Here is a 19507-nt window from a genome sequence, read left to right as displayed (position 1 = left end):
CAGAGACAATTAATAATAATAATTTAAAGAAACATCAATCCAAGATAATAGAAAACATTAGCAAAAGAAACATGCACAGATGGTTCAATTCTATAATAGAAAACTTAGGGTCGGCCTGGGTCGGGTTGAACCGAGGTATTACCTTGAACCCAACCCGACCCTGAGTCAGGGCCTAAAAGATGAACCCTCACCCCCGCTCAGGATTGGAAAATCCAGCCCAGACCCTGTTCGAGCTCATGGTGAAATATGGGGTTTTCAACCTCAAAATGATCAGGGTTTCATTTTAGAACTGGCATTTTAGAACTGGTATTTTTTATTTTTCAATACTTGTTTAATTGCTTTTCATGCTTGCAAATTTGGTAGTAGTTTGCTTTTTGTGGTTGTTAGTAGGCATTTTTTCAGATAATTGAGGCCTTAAGAATGTGGGGGTCATGAAAATCAGTGGGTTTCTACTGTAGCCTACAATGAAATTTATTGATGCCGAAATATGCTAGAAAGTGGCTGCAAAAATTTCTCTTCCTAGAGCAAGGCATACCAATGCAGATTTTTTGTTGCTAAACTAATAGACTAAATAATTGTAAATTTGAAACCAACAACAAAGCCAGGTGGAATGAAGTGTTCTTTCCGTGTTAGAAAAAAATCATATGTTTAGATAATCAACAGTATACCTCTCTTAGGAATTTGATAAGTTCTTGCTTTCCAACAATATACCATGAAGATCACAAAGTTTGATCAGTCACCCATCAATGACGTCGAGCCTTGGAAGCACAAGCTTTTGCCAATACAAAGAACCACCGTTGCTAGACAGTCATGATCTGGCTTTAGTAACAATCTTTTCTCGCACAATATTCAAACGAAAAAGTCATGGGCAGTTTTTGTGATCATGTTATACATTTGCATGTCAATATGATCATTACTAGACAAGATGTTTTAGTAGCTTTATCAGATGGTTGAGCATTTTCGGTGAACAAAGTATCTTGTAAAATATATTATCATGGTATTCTTAGGCAGTAGGCATTATTAATGTGTACAGTTCCAAAACTAGTTGAAACTTGTTGGAACCACTTTAAGTTTTCAGACCAATTTAAGTTGAAACTTGGAGATGCTCTTGCTTGCTTGCTATTTAGATAATATACATTCACAGAATTAATTAAATGATAAAATTGTTAATAAATTTTGACATGACTGGATCCTTTCACTAAAATTGAATTACTATATAGCCAGATGATCTGTAATTAACAATACGTGCTTAGATTAATAGAGTATATTATCAAATTGATTAAATTGGTAAATTAGTGGCATATGAAATTCTATTTTCATATGAGGCATGTATGCTTTGATAATACCTCAGTTTTTATTTAAGGGCTCTGCCCTTTGTTCATTTCTTACATTCTTATGTATTTGGTTGCATTGCAAGATGCTGGGATAGGAACAAGTATTGACACCTTCTATGAGTATTTTTTGAAGGTAAGTTGTTAATTTCTGTACAAAATGGGAAATTATGAATGCATGCACATACTTGGTAACACATAAGTATGGCATATAAATGAGCTAGGCATTATATTAGTGTTATTAGACAACTTTAACTCAGAATTGATCTTTACAACTGCCAAGACTTGTTGACAAATAATAACACTCATTTGTGATGAATAATTACCGTTTGAAATTCACTTACACTTCTCAGACCTTGTACTCAACACTTGTCCCTGTGGGTCAGATGGATTCTCCATTTTATGCATAAGGTTGATATGTCAATCCTCGTTTCGAAATATAGGAAAATTTTAAATAAAATTGCAAATTATTGGAAGAATTACATAGATTTTCAAGGTATAATGATTGTCATGAACTATTCATAATTGTTTTTCAGATTTATTTAAAAAAAATTTCACTTAATTAAAAGGTCATTTAAGCACCTAACAATAAGCCTAAAACCTGCTCTATGTGGAATCGAAGACAACGTGATGTGCATTGGGTGGAATGTGATGTAATTCCACCTAAGTAGCTATCCATTAAGATTTCTACTTATGATTTTGGGATTAGTATTTCATCAATCTGGCATGTTTTTTTTTTCTGCTCGGAAATTAGATATATTGTTGAAGACGATTTCACTATCATTGCAGGATGGGACAAGGATGGTTCACTTGTATGGCAGTTATGTAACTGTCTTTTCTTTGATAAATCCTACTAATTGTTTAAGAATAAATAAGAAATATTGCCTCAGATTCTGTTGTTGCAAAGAAGAGGGGGTTATGGGGGATGAAGAATGAAGAAGGGCAAATGGAAAGCACGTTGAGAGAAAGTGATGTTTTAATAACAAAAGTAGCATATTAATACCTTAAAAAACAAAAACATTAGTCATTGCAGCAATTGAGAGAAAGTGATGTCATAATAACCAAAGTAAACATTTTTTCCAACTCTTTTTGTTTAAAAAAAACAGTACATTTTGTGGCCGCGGTGACTCGGTTTTGCAATCTTTTTACTTGTGATGAAATCTTCCGAGCTGCGTTAATAGTCAATGACAAATCTTGGATCACCATTTAGTGGAGGGTGAGTTTTCTAATTTAATTTTTTGTTAGCTATTTTTTTTATATATGAGAAGAATTTTTTCTACCAAGTGTGATTTTTGTTTTGTTTTGTCGAAGTTTCTATAATTAAAACTATGCATATCTTTGAGCTTGATGCACTGTTAGATTTGTTGTTGTGTTGTTTAGTGTATGCCATTTTTTGATTGAGTACTCCCCAAATCATCCTGTGTTACACCTTATTCCAGTCACTTACTACAAGAGCATTTGGTGTCCAATCTTTGAGAAGATAAATGGACGTCCAGGCTGCTGTTGAATATGCATCGATTGAACTGGATGGGAAGAGACAGGATCTGCAGTTTCTTTGACAAGGGCAGACATAAACTACTACTTGATACTATCTTCACTTAAGTGGATATGCAGTGAGTTGTCTTCCACATGACTATTATGGCTAAAGGACCAGAAGATTTTAAGGTTTTCTTTACTACCTTATAGATAAGCCTTATAAAGACTAATAAGCTTTATTAGTCTTTCTTTAAGGGGCACTCACTCCCCCTCCGAAGTGCACTTGTAATCCTCATTTTTATTTAAGAAATTTGATAGTGGTATCTATTTCAGAAAAAGAAGACTGATAAGCTTTATTAATCTTTGTATTGTATCTGCACCTTGACACTATTTGCACTTTAGTGGATATGCAGTGTCTTATCTTCCACGTGATTATCATAGCTGAAGGACCAGAAGAATTTCAGGTTTTCTTTGCTACCTTACAAATAAGCTTTCATTTGATTAGTCTTTGTACTTTATTCGCACATTGATACCATTTGCACTTTAGTGGATGTGCAGTGTGTTCTCTTCCACATGACTATCATAGCTGAATGACCAGAAGAATTTTAGGTTTTCTTTGCTACCTTATAAATAAGCTTGCATTTTATTAGTCTCTATTTTCATATAAATGCAACTGTGACGTTCAGAACTTAATTTTGTCCAGAGCAACAACATATTGTAGTATCTCAGTTATACATGTGACATTATAAGAAATTTTTTATAGAACTGTTAATAACTAAAATGTTAGTAGTCTCTTAGATAATTTCTGCTCTATTGTATTCAATGCAGGAATACCATTAGACAAGTAGATGGGTGCCCTGTTCATTCGGAATCAGCAAGGCACCAAATAATTCAGTGCCTAGAGGCTCCTATTGAAAGAACTTCATAGGTATAGATGGTTACAGATTAATATATGCTGGATTTTGTCATCAATATTGGCTTTTACTAACTTAGGTTTTGAGCACAATTCGGGAATCGAGTCTGGAACATTGCAATAAAGATTGTGATATCCTACTGCCTTAGCCTTATGTAATCTGCATATTTAAAGAAAACAAGCTCTCAGTCACTCAGGCCGAAGTCACAACCCAGAGATCACAAGCCATGAATGTTTTCCATGACACCAATGCAGCAGGAAATCCAGTTAGCAGACCAATGATTGACGTGGTACAGGGTGAAATCAACAAGTCAATGCTCCATGTGAAAGATGAAGCATATCCAAAGTCTCTCCCCCCTCAACAAAGTAAGAATTCAACCTTCTGTTGATTTCCAGTCCATTCTCTCCTCATTGTCTTAGAAACTACTGGACTGTGAATACAATGTGCATGATTCTATTTGATTTTCTATCTTTATGTTCCTTGGAAATCTAGATGTTTTACAATATGATACAGTTATATAGTCTGTGTTAAAGTATAAAAGATAAATAATGCCTTTCTCCAACAGCTTAAGCTTTTGGAGAAATTGGTTAGTTAACATGGCATCAGAGCCAAAGGTCTCGAGTTCAAACCTCCCAGATAGCAAAATCCACATGCGATGGTCGGCCCAAAGTGGGACCACATGTGCCACGTGTTTGCCAAGTGGGCCACACGTGCGGGGGAGTGTTAAAGTATAAAAGATAAATTATGCCTTTCTCCAACAGCTTAAGCTTCTCTCATCGGCAGGAATGGTTGTACCAATAACCAGATCTTGCATTAAATTTAAATAAGCCATCTGTAATTTGTATGTCCATTTGATCAAAATGCAGTTGCATTAAAACAGCCAAGGGATCTTTCACTGCTGAATTTAATGACATTGTTCTTGTAATTTGGATTGCCTAGTAATCTCTGTCTTTCTCCATCAGAAACATTCCATCTACGATTCCCATTATAGGAAAATCTTTCTTGCTCTAGGGATGGGAGTCTCCACAATTCTCAGTGTGCCATATCTTTTGGTGATAATCAAGATTGCAGTATCTTTTGCCAGTATTATCATATACTGAATCAGTAAAGATAAAAAAATATATTAACTCTTAACGGCTTAGGAACAACACGCACCCGAAGACCATAACATCTCCAACACCCAAAAAATGATATTGCAACTTGAAATATATTTATCCACAAACTGATTTAAGTTATAGTTAGTAAACCTTATCTTTAGGATCATATTGACTTGGTTTTCTATTACGAGGCTACTAACCAATTGCATCCATCACAGCGTGAATGAATATTAGAAGTAGATGATCTGTAAAAAAAGAATACTTGTAAGCATTGAAAATGGCAGCAACACATCGACTAGGAGCAGCCTACTAGCAAACAAAGAGATAAATACGAGGTTGGGCATTTTACCTAGTGGTAGTGCACCCAAGTGTACAACATTGAGGTCATAATTTCATGATCTATGCGGCATTGATCACTGACCTCCAAACATGTTTCAATTCAGTCTCCATCTTCCCATCACCAACCCAAGGCACAATCTATGTTATATCCCGTTTCAAGAAGGAGCACATTCAAACTCCCAAAAGGGAAAATTAAACTAGAATAATGGCCCACTTCAGATTAAGTTCCAGATATGACCAACTTGTTTCCAAATGTACTAAAAAAAGACGACTTCAAAATAGCAAACAAGTTCCCTCATCAAAACCCTTCCACTCATAAAACAGTACTTACCTAGAAATGAGAATTCCAACCTGCATAAACTTGAAAACTAATGCCTACAAGCAAAAATGAAAATGGATTTGTAACTGTGAACCTCTCTTTGGTATTTAGGAAGAATAAACTATTGGATTTAACAAGGGAGTGAATGTGGAGGAAGAATAAACTAATGGATCATAGAGGAGATCGTGGGGATAAATCGCAGCCACACGTAATGCCCGTCATGCATGACAGACACGTCCATCGAAAGAAGGGAAGGAATTGGTCACCGGCTGGAATCGGTAGGGCGAGTCTGACTAAATGACTCTTAAAACCAAATCATCCGGTCTATAGGAGGAGTAAGAGAACTGGTGGCGGTTACCGTAAGAATCGGAGGGATAAATCCTCTTAGACTATTGGAGGACCTCTGGTCAGAGACCACAAAGTTGGCCGGATGTGGGGAGTCTTCTCGTGATGCGACAGTGGTGAAGTCCCCATCTAGGGAGGATGTCTTGCATGAATTTCTCAATCTGAAGTGGAGAAGATCAATGAAGGAGGTGGTGGTTGACTGGTCTAAGGATAAGGGGAGGACGGTGATTGACGAAAGCTTACATATCCGGGACCTTCCTATGGGGGGCCTATAATGACGAATCCGTATCCTCCTCTGGCGGACCCATCTCTAGCTGAAGTGATAATCGAATCTACGAGCCTGGTGAACGATGCAACCCTAAACAATGAGTGTCCGGATGTTAGGGTGGGGACCGAATCCGTGGAAAATTGTTGTGTGGAGTCAGATGGGGAGGTGATCCCGGAATCCATGCAGGATTCTCTTGAAGTGGAGTTACACGAACAGGTTATGGTTGCCATGAGGAAAGCTGGCGAGTCGGTACCGAGTACAGAGGATGAAGAGGCCTCTGTGGCCGGTTCGACTCTTCAAGACAAGGAAGCTATGGCGGAATTGGGCAAAGCCCTAGGGGTAAACTACGAAGAGAATGAAGATGCTACATGGAAGTTGATACTCAACGCTGAGGTTAGGGATGAGGCAAGACCTGTGGGAAAAATGGTGACAAGGAGGCGAGGTAGAAGGACAAAGAACTTGGAATAGTTCTTGCTCATGCTATGGGGATGTTCTACTATTGGTTTCATTATGAAGTTGTGTTTCTAGAATGTGAGGGGATTGGGGTCAGATACAGAAGTCTGGGCGGTCAGGGATTTGATCCATGGCAGAAAGGTTGAGCTTATAGCTGTTATTGAATCTAAAATTATGGGTGTCACATAAAGCCGTGTGGGTGTTCTAACCATAATCGAGACCTTCGATCTGGTTCATGGTTCTGCTCCCCCTGCCAATATGTAAATTTTAGATGGTGGGACAGATGTCGATGGTGTCGTAGGACCAGAACCCCCTCAAAACGGGTTCCTTGCATTACACGAAATGAGGAATCCCCTGGCGGCGAGGTTGACTTGTGGCCAGATTCGGGTAAAATCTCTCGTCACTGCAGTCCGGGGATTCCACTCTTATCCATCTCGGATCGAGAAGTGGATGTGAGATTGGGCTCCCTTAAAGCTTGCTTGATAGGGAAGAAGTTAAACCATCTTGAAACCCTGCAGGAGCTTTGGAAGTGGGCTCAGGAGTTCTGGGAAATCCCATCATTACATTGTCCTCCCGCATTGTCACAGGATGAAGTCATTTTTATGTTCGAATCTGAATCCCAAGCCCATCAAATCCTTGAAAAAGGCTCTGTGGCTTTGGACAATCATCTGCTCTCTCTTTCCCCTTGGTCTAGGAACTTTACTCAGGGAAAGGAAGCTCTCTAGGTTCCCTTCTATGGCATTCCCCTATATGCTTGGGTGGGCTGTCTCTACGGTGGAGGCCTTGGGGAGCCTTTTTGGCGAGGTAATAGAATCCAAAATGGAAGGTTATCACTGAAATTGTATGAGTTTTGTCTTCGCCAAAATTTTGGCCCCTAGTTGGATCTTCCCTGGCTCTGGTGTTATGCTCAAAATCCATGACCAAATCTATTCTATTGGGGTTGAACTTGTTGATGAAAATTCGTCTTTGCCGACGGAATGTCTCTCGGCGGGTCGGACCTCTTCGCCCGGTGTACCGTTGGATCCCGTAGGGGATTCAAATTTCAAATTCATAAATCCAATCATTCCAGGTGGGTCATCCGAAAGTTTGTCATTGTTAGAACAAGCCTATATGCCTATGGGCATTTTAGTCATTGAAGTTATTGTACAGCTTTTATTATATTAATAAAAGGGTGAGGGGGAGACACCCAACTCACACACCTTCTCTCTAATCTCTTTTGCAACATGGTATCAAAGCCCTAGGGTTTCTGATCCCTAGGAAAACCTTTACCCTCTATCTTCTCCATCAACCCTAAACCTAACCCTAACCCTTCTCCCTCTCTCTAACCTAACCCTAACCCTAACCCTGACCTAACCCTAATCCGCTACAGTACTGCTATAGTGCCGCTACAGTATCGCGACAGTATTGCTACTTCTCCTCTCTTTTACCCCGCGCCCCCCTTCCTGCCCTCCCCAGCACCCCGTCGGCCCCCCCTCCCTTCAAACCCAACCTGCTCCACCTATTATACCCTCTAAAACCCTCTTTTAAACCCTAATCTATTTTCTGGTCTTGCCCGTTTCATTGTTTTTCTTTGCTCAATGTGCTGATCTTCTTTAATCCTCTTCTCCATTTCTCTTTCAGCATCTTCCTGGTTCTTTATGGGTTTCTCTATACTCATGTCTTGCACCTTTGACATCGTCATATGACTCTTTCTATTGATTAGTTGGTTCTGCCTATCTTTCTCTCCTATCTATTTGTTGTTGTCGTTGGCAGTGGTTTCTTTGTTCGTCTATATTCGTTGTCGTTATGGATCCTCCCGTCATTGTTGATCTCTCCATTGGCATGACCACTGAAGTCAGTGCCTCTACCACAACCTCGGCCCCTTCTTCTTCTTCTTCTTCTTCTCACTTGGCACCTGTGGAAAATTCTTACCCACAGTTGAATATTGCCAAGTTTGATGGAACCAACTATTTACCATGGAAGGTTGCGATTGAGACTTACCTACTTGGGCGAGGCAAAGTCCGTTTCCCTCGTGAGGATCCTCCTTCGCCTAAGGATCCTACGTATACTCGCTGGGAGCAGGAAGATGCATTGATACGAAGTCTTCTATGGCAGAGTATGACTCCTGATATTTATTCTACTCTGATTCTTCTTCCGACTGTGAAGGAGATCTGGGATCATACTGCAGTGACATATTCTGGGGTTGAGAACATCACTCGTATATGTTCCACTTACTCTGAGTGGATACAGCTCCGTCGTGGCGACATGTCTCTTGAGACTCATTACGGGAAGTTCATCTCTTTATGTCAGCATCTTGATGTCTTTCTGCCACTCACTTCTGATATTAATGTTCTCCGACATCAACGAAAACAGATTCGAGTGGTGCACTATCTTGAGAGCCTAGGCCCAGAGTTTACCCATCTGCGCCATCAGATTCTTGGTTCTGGGAACATTCCTTCGTTGCGCGAGACGTACTTCCGAGCTTAGCAGTGCGTTAGCGAGATTCCCTCCCGCCCTACTTCTGACTGTTCGGCTCTTGCAGCATGGTGGTGGTGGTACTCGTCCTTCTCGAGGTGGTGGTTCTTTTTCACAAGCTCGTGGCCACGTTGGCCATGGTGGTGGTCGTGTTGGGAGTGGGCGTGGCCGTCCTTATTGCACCCACTGCCAGCGCGATGGTCATGTCATTGAGACTTGTTACACATTGCACCCTGAGCTCAGGCTGCCTCGATCAGCTCACCTCAGCACTTCTGTCCCATCTGACACAGTCGTCTCTGCCCCTGCCTTGCCACCTGCTGATGACTCATTCTCCTTTACGCAGGTAGACTATGAGGAGCTCCAGCGCCTTCGACAGAGTGCTTCACAGGCCACTGCGGGCTTTGCCCAGCCAAGTAGTTCACATACTACATTACTTTCTAGTTCCGGGTCCTGGATCATTGACTCAGGAGCCTCGAACCATATGACTGGTAACTCATCACATCTCTCTTCTTTTCGCACTTTTCCATCTGCTTTTCAGTCCATTACTTTAGCTGATGGTTCCACTACACCTATCACTAGTATTGGTACCACATGTCTTTCACCTAATCTTCCGCTATCTTCAGTATTATGTGTACCTAAATCTCCTTTTAGTTTATTATCTGTTAGCCAAATTACGAAAAATCTTTCTTGCTTTATCTCATTCTTTCCATCTTATTGTCTTTTTCAGGATCTTTCGACTGGGAGGACGATTGGATCGGGTCGTGAGGTGGATGGCCTGTACCGTCTTGGCTGCAGCCCCTCTTCATCAGCCTTACACAGTTCAGTGGATGCCTTTCAGTGGCACTATCGAGTGGGTCACCCATCACTTTAGCGCCTACGGGAGACATCCTTAGTTCCCTCTTCTGTCTCTCCATTTCATTGTCAGTCTTGTGAACTCGGGAAGCATCATAGAGTGTCTTTCCCTTCCCGAGTTGTCACTAGAGTAGATAGTTTATTTCAACTAGTTCATTGTGATGTATGGAGACCTTCTAGGGTCGCGTCGAATAATGAATTTCAGTATTTTGCAGTTTTTATTGATGATTACTCTCGAATGACTTGGCTGTATCTATTGAAGGACCGCTCCCAAGTCTTCTCTGCATTTCAAAATTTTCATAATGAAATAAAAAACCAGTTTAGTTGCAGTCTTAAATGCCTGCTTACTGATAATGTATGTGAGTGTTTTTCTGGTACTGGTGGCTTTCAGGATTATCTCTCCTCTCATAGCATTATCCATCAATCCTCTTGTGCATACACCTCGCAGCAAAATGGTGTCACCGAAAGGAAATTGCGCTATCTACTTGAGGTGGCTCGCACTCTCCTCTTCCAGATGCATGTTTCTAAAACCTACTGGTCTGACGCCATTCTCAGTGCTTGTTTCCTCTCCAATCGTCTTCCATCTTCAGTGCTTCGTGGGGATTCTCCATTTCACATAGTTTATCCACATCAGGATTCATTCCCTCTTACGCCCCGTGTCTTTAGCTGCGTTTGTTTTGTCCATCATTTGCGACCTAGCCGTGACAAGGTTGACCTCGGTCAGAACGATGTGTTTTTCTGGGTTACTCTCGCACCCAAAAAGGATATCGTTGCAATAGTCCGCGTCTACATCATTGGTATGTATCAGCTGATGTGACCTTTTTTGAATCAGAATCATTCTTTGGCTCTACCTCTGTTCCTCATGTTGTCAGAATGGAACATGATGTGACCATTTCTCTTCCTATTCTTCCCCCTCTTCCTCCGACTTCCTTAGCACCTCCTTCTGCCTGTCCCACTGGACAGGTTGATTCATGTGCTCTTAGGGTGGATCGTCCCCTACTAAAGTCTAATATCATCGTCGTCAACAAGCGGCACAGCTTCCTCGCACCGACAAATCGTCTTCACAGCCAGAGATCACTTTACCCTCTCATCAGGTACCTTCATCTCCTGTAGTTGTTTCTGACTCTCCTATTGCTTCACATACTCGTTCTCATTCTACTGCTCACCCCATTTCTAATTTTGTCTCTTATGATCGTCTAACTCTTCCTTTCAAAAGCTTTGTCTTCTCTGTGTCTTCTACTGTGTTACCCCAGTCTCTGAATGAGGCTCTTCATCACCCAGGATGGCAAGCTGCAATGGATCTTGAAATGGGAGCTCTGCATTCTAATCACACATGAGATCTAGTTTCTCTATCTGCTGGTGCTCGTCCTGTAGGATGTCGTTGGGTGTTCTCCATTAAATATCTACCTGATGGCATCGTTGATCGACTGAAGGCTCGTCTGGTGGCCAAGGGCTACAGTCAAACATTCGGTGTCGACTATCATGAGACGTTTTCCCCAGTGGCGAAGATTCCTTCCGTTCGGGTTCTCCTCTCCCTTGTAGTAAATAATGGATGGCATCTTCACTAGTTAGATGTGAAAAACGCTTTTCTACATGGCGACCTCCTTGAAGAGGTGTATATGGAGCAACCACCAGATTATGTTGCTCCGGGGGAGTTGTCATCATCAGTCTGTCGCCTCATAAAAGCAATTTATGGGTTGAAGCAATAGCCGCGTTCATGGTTTGACAGATTTAGTGAGGCAGTTATGAGGTTTGGCCTCAAGCAGTGTGGTGTGGATCACTCAGTATTCAGTCATCAGTCCTCAGCAGGATGCATTATGTTAATTGTATATGTCGATGACATCATTATTACAGGGAGTGACTCAGGGGGAATTCAAAAACTGAAAGCCTTCCTACAAAAAGAGTTTGCGACAAAGGACTTGGGACGTCTCAGATATTTTCTTGGGATAGAGGTTGCATATTCTTCTAGTGGTTTGTCTCTATCACAGAGGAAGTACGTTCTGGAGTTGTTAGAAGAGATAGGAAATCTTAGTGTGAAACCTGTAGCTGCACCCATGGATCCAAATGTGAAGCTGGTTCCAGAAGAGGGTGAGTTATTGAAGGATCCTGGTAGGTATAGAAGACTTGTGGGCAAACTTATATACCTTACGGTTACTCGTCCTGATATATCCTATGCCGTTGGCGTGATTAGCCAGTACATGACCTCTCCTCGTACTTCGCATTGGAATGTAGTGGTTCAAATACTCAAATATCTGAAAGGTGAACCAGGAAAGGAATTATTATTCAAACGACATGGTCATACACGAATTGAGGGGTTCTCAGATGCTGATTGGGTTGGATCCCCTACGGATAGGAGATCAACTACCGGGTATTGTACCTTTGTTGGAGGTAATCTGGTTTCATGGAAAAGTAAGAAACATAATGTCATTGCAAAATCAAGTGCAGAGGCAGAATACAGAGCCATGGCGCATACTACGACTGAGATTCTTTGGTTGAGATCACTCCTAGCAGAGATTGGTATTGTGCTTCCTTCGCCGTCACAGTTGTATTGTGACAACAGAGCAATTATCTATATTTCGACGAATCCGGTCTTTCATGAGAGAACAAAGCATATTGAAGTTGACTGTCATTTCATTCATCAGAGAATCCAGAAAGCGGAGATATGCGCTGTATTTACTCGTTCTGCAGAACAGTTGGCTGACATGTTTACCAAACCATTAAATAAATCAAAACTGAGTGACATATGTAACAAGCTAGGAATGTACAATTTATACATTCCAGCTTGAGGGGGAGTGTTAGAATAAGCCTATATGCCTATGGGCATTTTAGTCATTGTAGTTATTGTACAGCTTTTATTATATTAATAAAATGGTGAGGAGGAGATACCCAACTCACACACTTTCTCTCTAATCTCTTTTGCAACAGTCATTAATGGTCTCTGACAAAGGTGTGTTGGGATCTAAAGTTAGGCCTGATGACACTTCTGAATGGTTGGTGGGGCCTAAGAATGCTTAGTTGGCTGTATCTATTAGCAACCCTATTTCTTCTCGCCCTCGCTCTCGAACTAAATTTCCTCTGGTATTTGGAATTTTGGGGTCTAGATTTCTGGAAAGTCTGCTTATGAATTTGTTTGGAAAATCCTTGGTATTAAAGACTGGAGCTAGAAGACTAAACAGTAGTCTGTTGAAATTCTGAAAAAATCTCAAGTCAGGTAGGTTGGGTCTTCTCTAGCTATTTTGAACAGGTGGGTCCTGTGAAGAAGACGGATACATCACGTACGACTGTATGTTTAGGGGTGTATTATGTTTTGGATACTATTCGACTCTATGGCCCACTCTAAATGGGTCGAGGGCTTAGGCTTTGACTTTAAACTGATTAACCTTTCTCAGTCGTTTTGACTTGATCGTAGTGGGTGGGGGTTTCTCTTGGGAAGATGCGAAAAGACCGTAAGAAGGGGCGTTTTGCTTAACGGAAATTAATTGTCTTGGCAAGATGTCCTCGAATGGGATCACTTTCAGTGACCTTTCTGGTCTACTCATAAGGCGGTGAAGCATCTTATTTAATGAGTCATCTGGATTGTAAAGATTTAAATATAGACATTGTATTTTTATAAGGATGGATAGTCAGGCTACGGGCAGCAGGAATCCTCATCATGCCCAGAGGGGCGTAAGAGAAACTTATTTACGGAAATCATGGTGCTTGAAAAGATCCTTCATAAGATAAGAAGGATGGCCTACGATGAAAGATTAGCCTCCATTAACAGATTTCTAGAGAATAGTAGAAATCGGAAGAGAACATCGGACGTTTAGAAGGAGATGGCTATTTCCTATTTGGGAGAGGAGATTGAAGCTCGAAGAAGCCAGGGGTTTCTAAAAAGGAATCCGGAATCGGGGACTTTATCGATGTCCTTTCTGCAAAGTCTCCTTGATGAACTTGTTAAATACTCCCCTTAGTTGACATCATTTTGCCACTATTTGATGGTGTCATTAGGCTGGGGGCCAATCGAGGTGGATAATAGAAATGTCTCCAATGTGCTTGGGTTTTCTTCGGTAATCAGGATAGATCCCCTGAACTCCCTGTGGGTAGGAAAATGAAGGTTGAATGTTTACTACAAGGTTTTTGGTATGAACAGGTCGGGGAAAGTTCCAGCTCCTTTTGAGGGGTAAAACTTCACAAGGATGACTCAGGGTATACCCTCGTCAGCCCTTTCCGATACTATGTAATGTTAAGTGGGACCTCTGGTCCCCTTTGTAATTATTATAGTATCAATAAAATATGGCATCATTAAAAAAAAAAATTATGGGGGTCACGGAGTCACTCATTAACAAAATTTGCGGAGAAGTAACAGAGAATGGATAGCAAAGGAGGCGGTGGGAACAACTGGTGGTATTATTATTATTATATGGAAGGGTAATTATTTTAGAATTGAGGCGGTGATTATAAAGGCATTCTTGGTCTCTACGATATTATCATCTTCAAATTGGACGGAGAAGTGGATGTTGACGGTGGTCTATGGACCGGCCACAGCTGGAGAGAGAAGTGGTTTGTGGGTTGAGTAAAGGGGGATCAGAAATCAATGGCGGGGACCTTGGATTGTGGGTGGTGATTTTAATACCATTCGCTTCCCGGGGGAAAAAAAGCAGGTTTGCGAGAATCAACACGAACATGTCCAATTTCTCTAGCTTCATTCAGGACTGCATGCTAATGGACTTACCTCTTGAGGGGGCGAAATACACATGGGCAAAATATCAGGACAATTTGATAATGAGTCACATTGACCGGATTCTTATCTCGACGGAGTGGGAGGAACTTTTTTTTATTATACGTCAGCGGGCATTGCCAAAGCCGGTATCTAACCACAATCCCATCATGCAGTAGTTGGCAGATTTTAATGGGGGTCCTCGGCCCTTCAAATTCAATATTGCTCTGTGTGAGGACCCAAAGTTTGAAGATCTTGTTAGTCTACCGTGGAATGAGGAAGTATTTGATGGGTGGAAGGGATTTATTCTATACAAGAAATTGAAGCATCTTAAACTGCGCATTAAAGCTTGGCAAAAGAAGCAATTCATGGTTAATAGTGGTAGAAAAGACGAGATAATGACTACACTGGATATCCTAGAGCGAATGTAAGAAAATTCGGGGGTATCAGTTCAGCAAAAGCTGGAGAAGATATCGTTATTGGAGAAGCATGAAGAGATTTTGAGCAGGGAGGAAATCGAATGGAGGCAAAAGTCTCGCGTATCTTGGTTGAAGGCTGGCGATCAAAACACAAAATGCTTCCACCGTATGGCTAATGTCAGGAGAAGAATTAATACCATTAACTGCATTAAGGAGGGAGAAACTCTGGTGGAGGACATGGACACTATCAAGGAAAGGATTATCAACTTCTATGTTGAACTCTATTCAAAGGAGTGTGATTGGAGACCAAGTATGGGCCGACTGGATTTCAAGTCAATCTCTCCTTTGCAGCAAGCCAACCTAGAGAAACCTTTCACTGAGGATGAGGTGGAAAGGGCGATCTCTTCCTTAGGAAAAGAAAAAGCACTGGGCCTAGGGCTCGGACGGATTCCCAATTGTGTTCTATTAGAATTATTGGAACGTGGTCAAAGGGGATGTTATGGCTTTCTTTTGTGAGTTTCATGATCGTGGTATTATTGGTAGGGAATCCAACTCTACTTTTATTACCCTTATTCCTAAAAAAAGATGGTATTATTGGCATCAGGGATTTCAGACCGATATCACTAATAACTAGTATGTATAAGATACTAGCAAAAGTTTTGGCTATTAGATTGAAAGGGGTTATGTGGGACATCATTTCAGAGTTTCAAGGAGCTTTTGTTAATAAGAGGCAAATTTTAGACGGAATTCTCATTGCGAACGAAGTCTTGGATTCGACAAAAAAGGAGGGGAACAGGGGCCTCATTGTAAAAGTGGACATTGAAAAAGCATATGACCATGTGGAGTGGGGAGTTCTGGACTTCATCTTACAAACAATGGGTTTTGGGGCTAATTGGCACAACTAGATTTCGGCATGTATATCTACAGCTTCCTTCTCAATCCTATTGAATGGCACTGCGGAGGGATATTGTTGGAACTCGAGGGGACTGAGACAAGGTGATCCATTGTCGCCGTATTTGTTTATCATGATCATGGAAGCTTCAAGTCTGATGATCAGCAAGGCAGCTAGGTTGGGATACATAAATGATCGTAAACCAAGTCGTAATTCAATATCGTTGACCCATCTACAATTCGCCGATTATACTCTCTGTTTCATCGAGGATGATGAAAAGTCGATTGCAAATCTTAAAAGGGTGTTTAGATGGTTCAAAGTCTGTTCGGGGATGAAGATCAATTTCGCTAAAGGTTCCATTGCTGGCATCAAGATTGAACACTCCTTGGTTGAGCACTATGCTAGGAGGATTGGGTGTGGTGTGGAAGTTTTACCAATTACATACCTTGGATTACCATTGGGGTATGGGGTACCTAAGCCATCACAGTGGGATCCAGTGGTGGAGAGAGTCGAAAGAAAATTATCAACTTGAAAGAAAAGGTATGTGTCTTTTGGAGGAAGGATTACACTGATCAAAGTTGCGCTTGCGAAAATGCTGGTGTATTTCATGTCTTTGTACAAAATACCGGCAAAGATTGCTCTCAGTATTGAAAAATTAAAGCGAGGCTTTCTTTGGGAGGGTAATGACAACAATAACAGGCTAAAACACCTCATTCAGTGGAAGAAGGTATTTAAGCTAAAAAAACATGGTGGGTTAGGGATCGGATCGGAAAAATCAGATTAAGGAATAAGGCTTTACTGGCGAAGTGGCTATGGCGTTATGGAGAGGAGAAGAGGGCCCTATGGCACAGAGTCGTTAGGGAAAAGTATGGGAAGGAGCTTGGGGAATGGAAGGCTGGAGTTCCAGTAAGGGGAAGAGGATCTGCAGCATGGAGGTCCATTGCTTCAATTTGTGGGTGCTTCGATCAATATATTAGATTTTGTGTTGGTAAGGGGGATGAGGTAAGGTTCTGGTTGGATTTATGGATTGGGGATACTCCTCTTTGTCAGAAGTTTCCAAATCTATTTAGGTTGGTGGTGAAGGCGAATGTGATGGTTTCAGAATACCTTATCAGGGATGGTCATCATGGGAGGGGAGTGTGGGACATTAGACTACGTAGAAATCTGAAGGAGAATGAAATTGAGTCTCACCGTGTTGTTAAGGATGTTGGAATCCCACTATTGTCCGCCGGATAGCCCTGACGATAGAATCTGGAAGCTGGACCCGGAGGGCTATTTCTCTGTCAAGTCATTCTTTTTCTGTATGAACATGGGGGACAAGAAAGCGAAACGTCGTGCCGCTATTTGGAGGTCGCATGCTCTACCTAGAGTCGTGGCGTTTCCTTGGACCGTGGCCTACAAAGCAATAAAAACGTGTGATAGACTCAAGAAAAGGTGCTTCCAGATGGCGAGTTGGTGTGTATTGTGCAGAAAGGAGGAGGAAACCATCGATCACCTACTACTACAATGCCAAATGGCTCATGTTCTATGGACAAACTTGCTGAGATCCTTCAACATAAAATGGGTTTTCCGAAGGAGTATTAGATCGGTGATTCTAAACTGGAAGGGTGGACGCTTTGGTTCTGTTGGGGACCTATTATGGAAACTAGTTCCTTATGCTCTCATTTGGAATATATGGAAGGAGAGAAACAACAGGATTTTCCAGGGGAAGGAGCGGTGTGTGAGAGGGATTTGTCTACAGACCAAGATTGACCTAATATCAAGGATCAAAGCATTGCGGGGTACTCACTATAGTATTCGTGATTTCCTTAGGCATTGGCAGGACATTATCTGGGAGAAGAAGATCATGGCAAAATCGGTACCAAAATGGACCCCCCCCGTTCGCGTGGTTGGTAGAAGCTAAATTTTGACGGAAGTTCAATATGTAATCCTGGGAAGGCGGGTATCAGTGGCGTCATCTGGAACTGGAAGGAGAGAGTTGTGATGTCATACTCGAAAACTGGGGGTATGTGTGATGCTAATGAGGCAGAAGTAAGGGCTTTATTATTCGGATTGCAATGGTGTGCTCTGAATTTGCAAGGTCTGCTCATTATTGAAGGCGATTCGGCGAACACGGTTGCTTGGGCCATATTCAAATCTATAGGACCTGGGCGGATTAGACCCATGATCATGGAAATTAAAGACTTGGTGTATGCAGTGAAGCCCGTTACTGAACATAGGAGAAGATATGCAAACGTGAAGGCAGATGAGCTTGCAAAAGCCGGTGTATTATTGGACTAGATGTCCACTTTTGTAGATCCTGGTTATATGGAGATGCTAAATGCATCATCTTAGCCGTATTGCATGGTATGGCCATCGTAATTTCTGGGTAAAGGGGATATCTTGTCCCCTTTACACCAATTAATTAAGTCATCTTTCCAAAAAAAAAAGTACTATACAAAATAAAGCAAACAAACCTAGCAAAATAAAACGTTATACTCTCAGGAAGAGAAAATGTGGAAGTCAAAAATCACTTTATTCATAAACCACTTTTTATATATACATGAGATGCTTGTTCGGTTGTATATCCACACCCAACCTTTATCTAATTCTAGATAAAAATAAACTCCTAGTTTCATGCTATCTACTTCTACATAAAACAAACTCTCTAGGAATCAAACTCCTATAACAAAAGGACTATAACCACTGAGTCGGTGGTGACGTTCACAATTCTCCCCCTCAACACCGTCTCACCAAACTAACAACGATTCAAACCCGTTGGCCCGGCCCCTCCGACGCCATGCACGAATCAGTGATGACTCTAGCACTCCCCTTCAGCATTAACTCAAGGCACGCTAAGTTTCCTTCGAGAAAATTTTCACGATCTATCAATTCGCCACTCTTTGACGCCTTTTGTATCTTCAAAAAATGTTGAATCCTCCACCTTACAAAAAAAAGACAAATTTGCGTACTTCGGATTCGCCTTTGGAATGCGCGTCGATCTCCGTGGTTTGGAAGCACTAAACTCACGTTCCTCAAGATCTTCAAGTTGCGATGGTTGCACCTCTTCTAGTGAAGCTGGAATATCTTTTTCACGCCACAGACTTTTTCCAGTCTTTCATGGACTAGAGCTCTTGCTAATCGGACTACCATTTTGTGGGATTGTCGCCAAACTTTGACGTGGCGCTTCCTGTTCTGACTCTAACACATCTCCATCCATCTGTGAGAGATCATCTATGCTTTCATCCTTTGGATCGAATCCGGATTTGGTACACCATGATTTTCTTGTGGTAGTGCAATTGAATCCAATCTCTCTTCCAAACTGCCAATCAAATCTGTTGAGTCATTCATTGCGGTGTTTTCCACGGATCACCATGATGACGCTTCATCGAACACCACATCTCTTGACACATAGATCTTTCGTACATAGATCCAAGCATCTCCACCCTTTCCTTTATTCATCATAACTAATGAACATGGCTCGACGTCACTTTCTCCATTTTTTTTCCTCATTTGCTTCTGTACAAGCACATCGCAAATACAACCAAACACCTTAAAGTGTCTAACTGATGGCCTCGTACCAGTAAGCTTTTGATAAGGCGACTCATAACCAAGTAGTTGTTCGGAAGATGATTAGTTACATATACGGCCGCGCGTATACACTCCGCCC

The 19507-nt window shown here is 41.5% G+C and overlaps 2 protein-coding genes across 2 annotated transcripts; both read left to right on the top strand.

The window, feature by feature from the left end:
- Window positions 1–15997: 15997 nt before the first annotated feature.
- LOC143857014 (uncharacterized) lies at window positions 15998–17094 on the top strand. The gene is made up of 2 exons (XM_077367287.1): window positions 15998–16320; window positions 16617–17094. Exons 1-2 carry the CDS (start codon window positions 15998–16000, stop codon window positions 17092–17094), a joined length of 801 nt encoding a protein of 266 aa, XP_077223402.1.
- A 73-nt stretch (window positions 17095–17167) lies between these two features.
- On the top strand, window positions 17168–18138 carry LOC143857013 (uncharacterized). The gene is made up of 2 exons (XM_077367286.1): window positions 17168–17716; window positions 17797–18138. Exons 1-2 carry the CDS (start codon window positions 17168–17170, stop codon window positions 18136–18138), a joined length of 891 nt encoding a protein of 296 aa, XP_077223401.1.
- Window positions 18139–19507: the final 1369 nt, after the last annotated feature.

This window comes from Tasmannia lanceolata, unplaced genomic scaffold, assembly GCF_043159265.1.
Source record: "Tasmannia lanceolata isolate RefF3 unplaced genomic scaffold, GAP_Taslan_0.1 ptg000024l, whole genome shotgun sequence".
Taxonomy (NCBI): domain Eukaryota; kingdom Viridiplantae; phylum Streptophyta; class Magnoliopsida; order Canellales; family Winteraceae; genus Tasmannia; species Tasmannia lanceolata.
The sequence above is the reverse complement of the archived record's forward strand: the minus strand, read 5'-3'. Positions and strand labels throughout refer to the sequence as shown.

Excerpts from the sequence above, each read along its gene's own strand:
- LOC143857014 (XM_077367287.1), top strand. The coding sequence starts at position 15,998 with ATGGAAGCTTCAAGTCTGATGATCAGCAAGGCAGCTAGGTTGGGATAC. Across the intron at positions 16,321-16,616 it reads TACCTTGGATTACCATTGGG|GGATCGGATCGGAAAAATCA; the intron begins GTATGGGGTACC and ends ATGGTGGGTTAG.
- LOC143857013 (XM_077367286.1), top strand. The coding sequence starts at position 17,168 with ATGGGGGACAAGAAAGCGAAACGTCGTGCCGCTATTTGGAGGTCGCAT. Across the intron at positions 17,717-17,796 it reads AGAAGATCATGGCAAAATCG|GCGGGTATCAGTGGCGTCAT; the intron begins GTACCAAAATGG and ends AATCCTGGGAAG.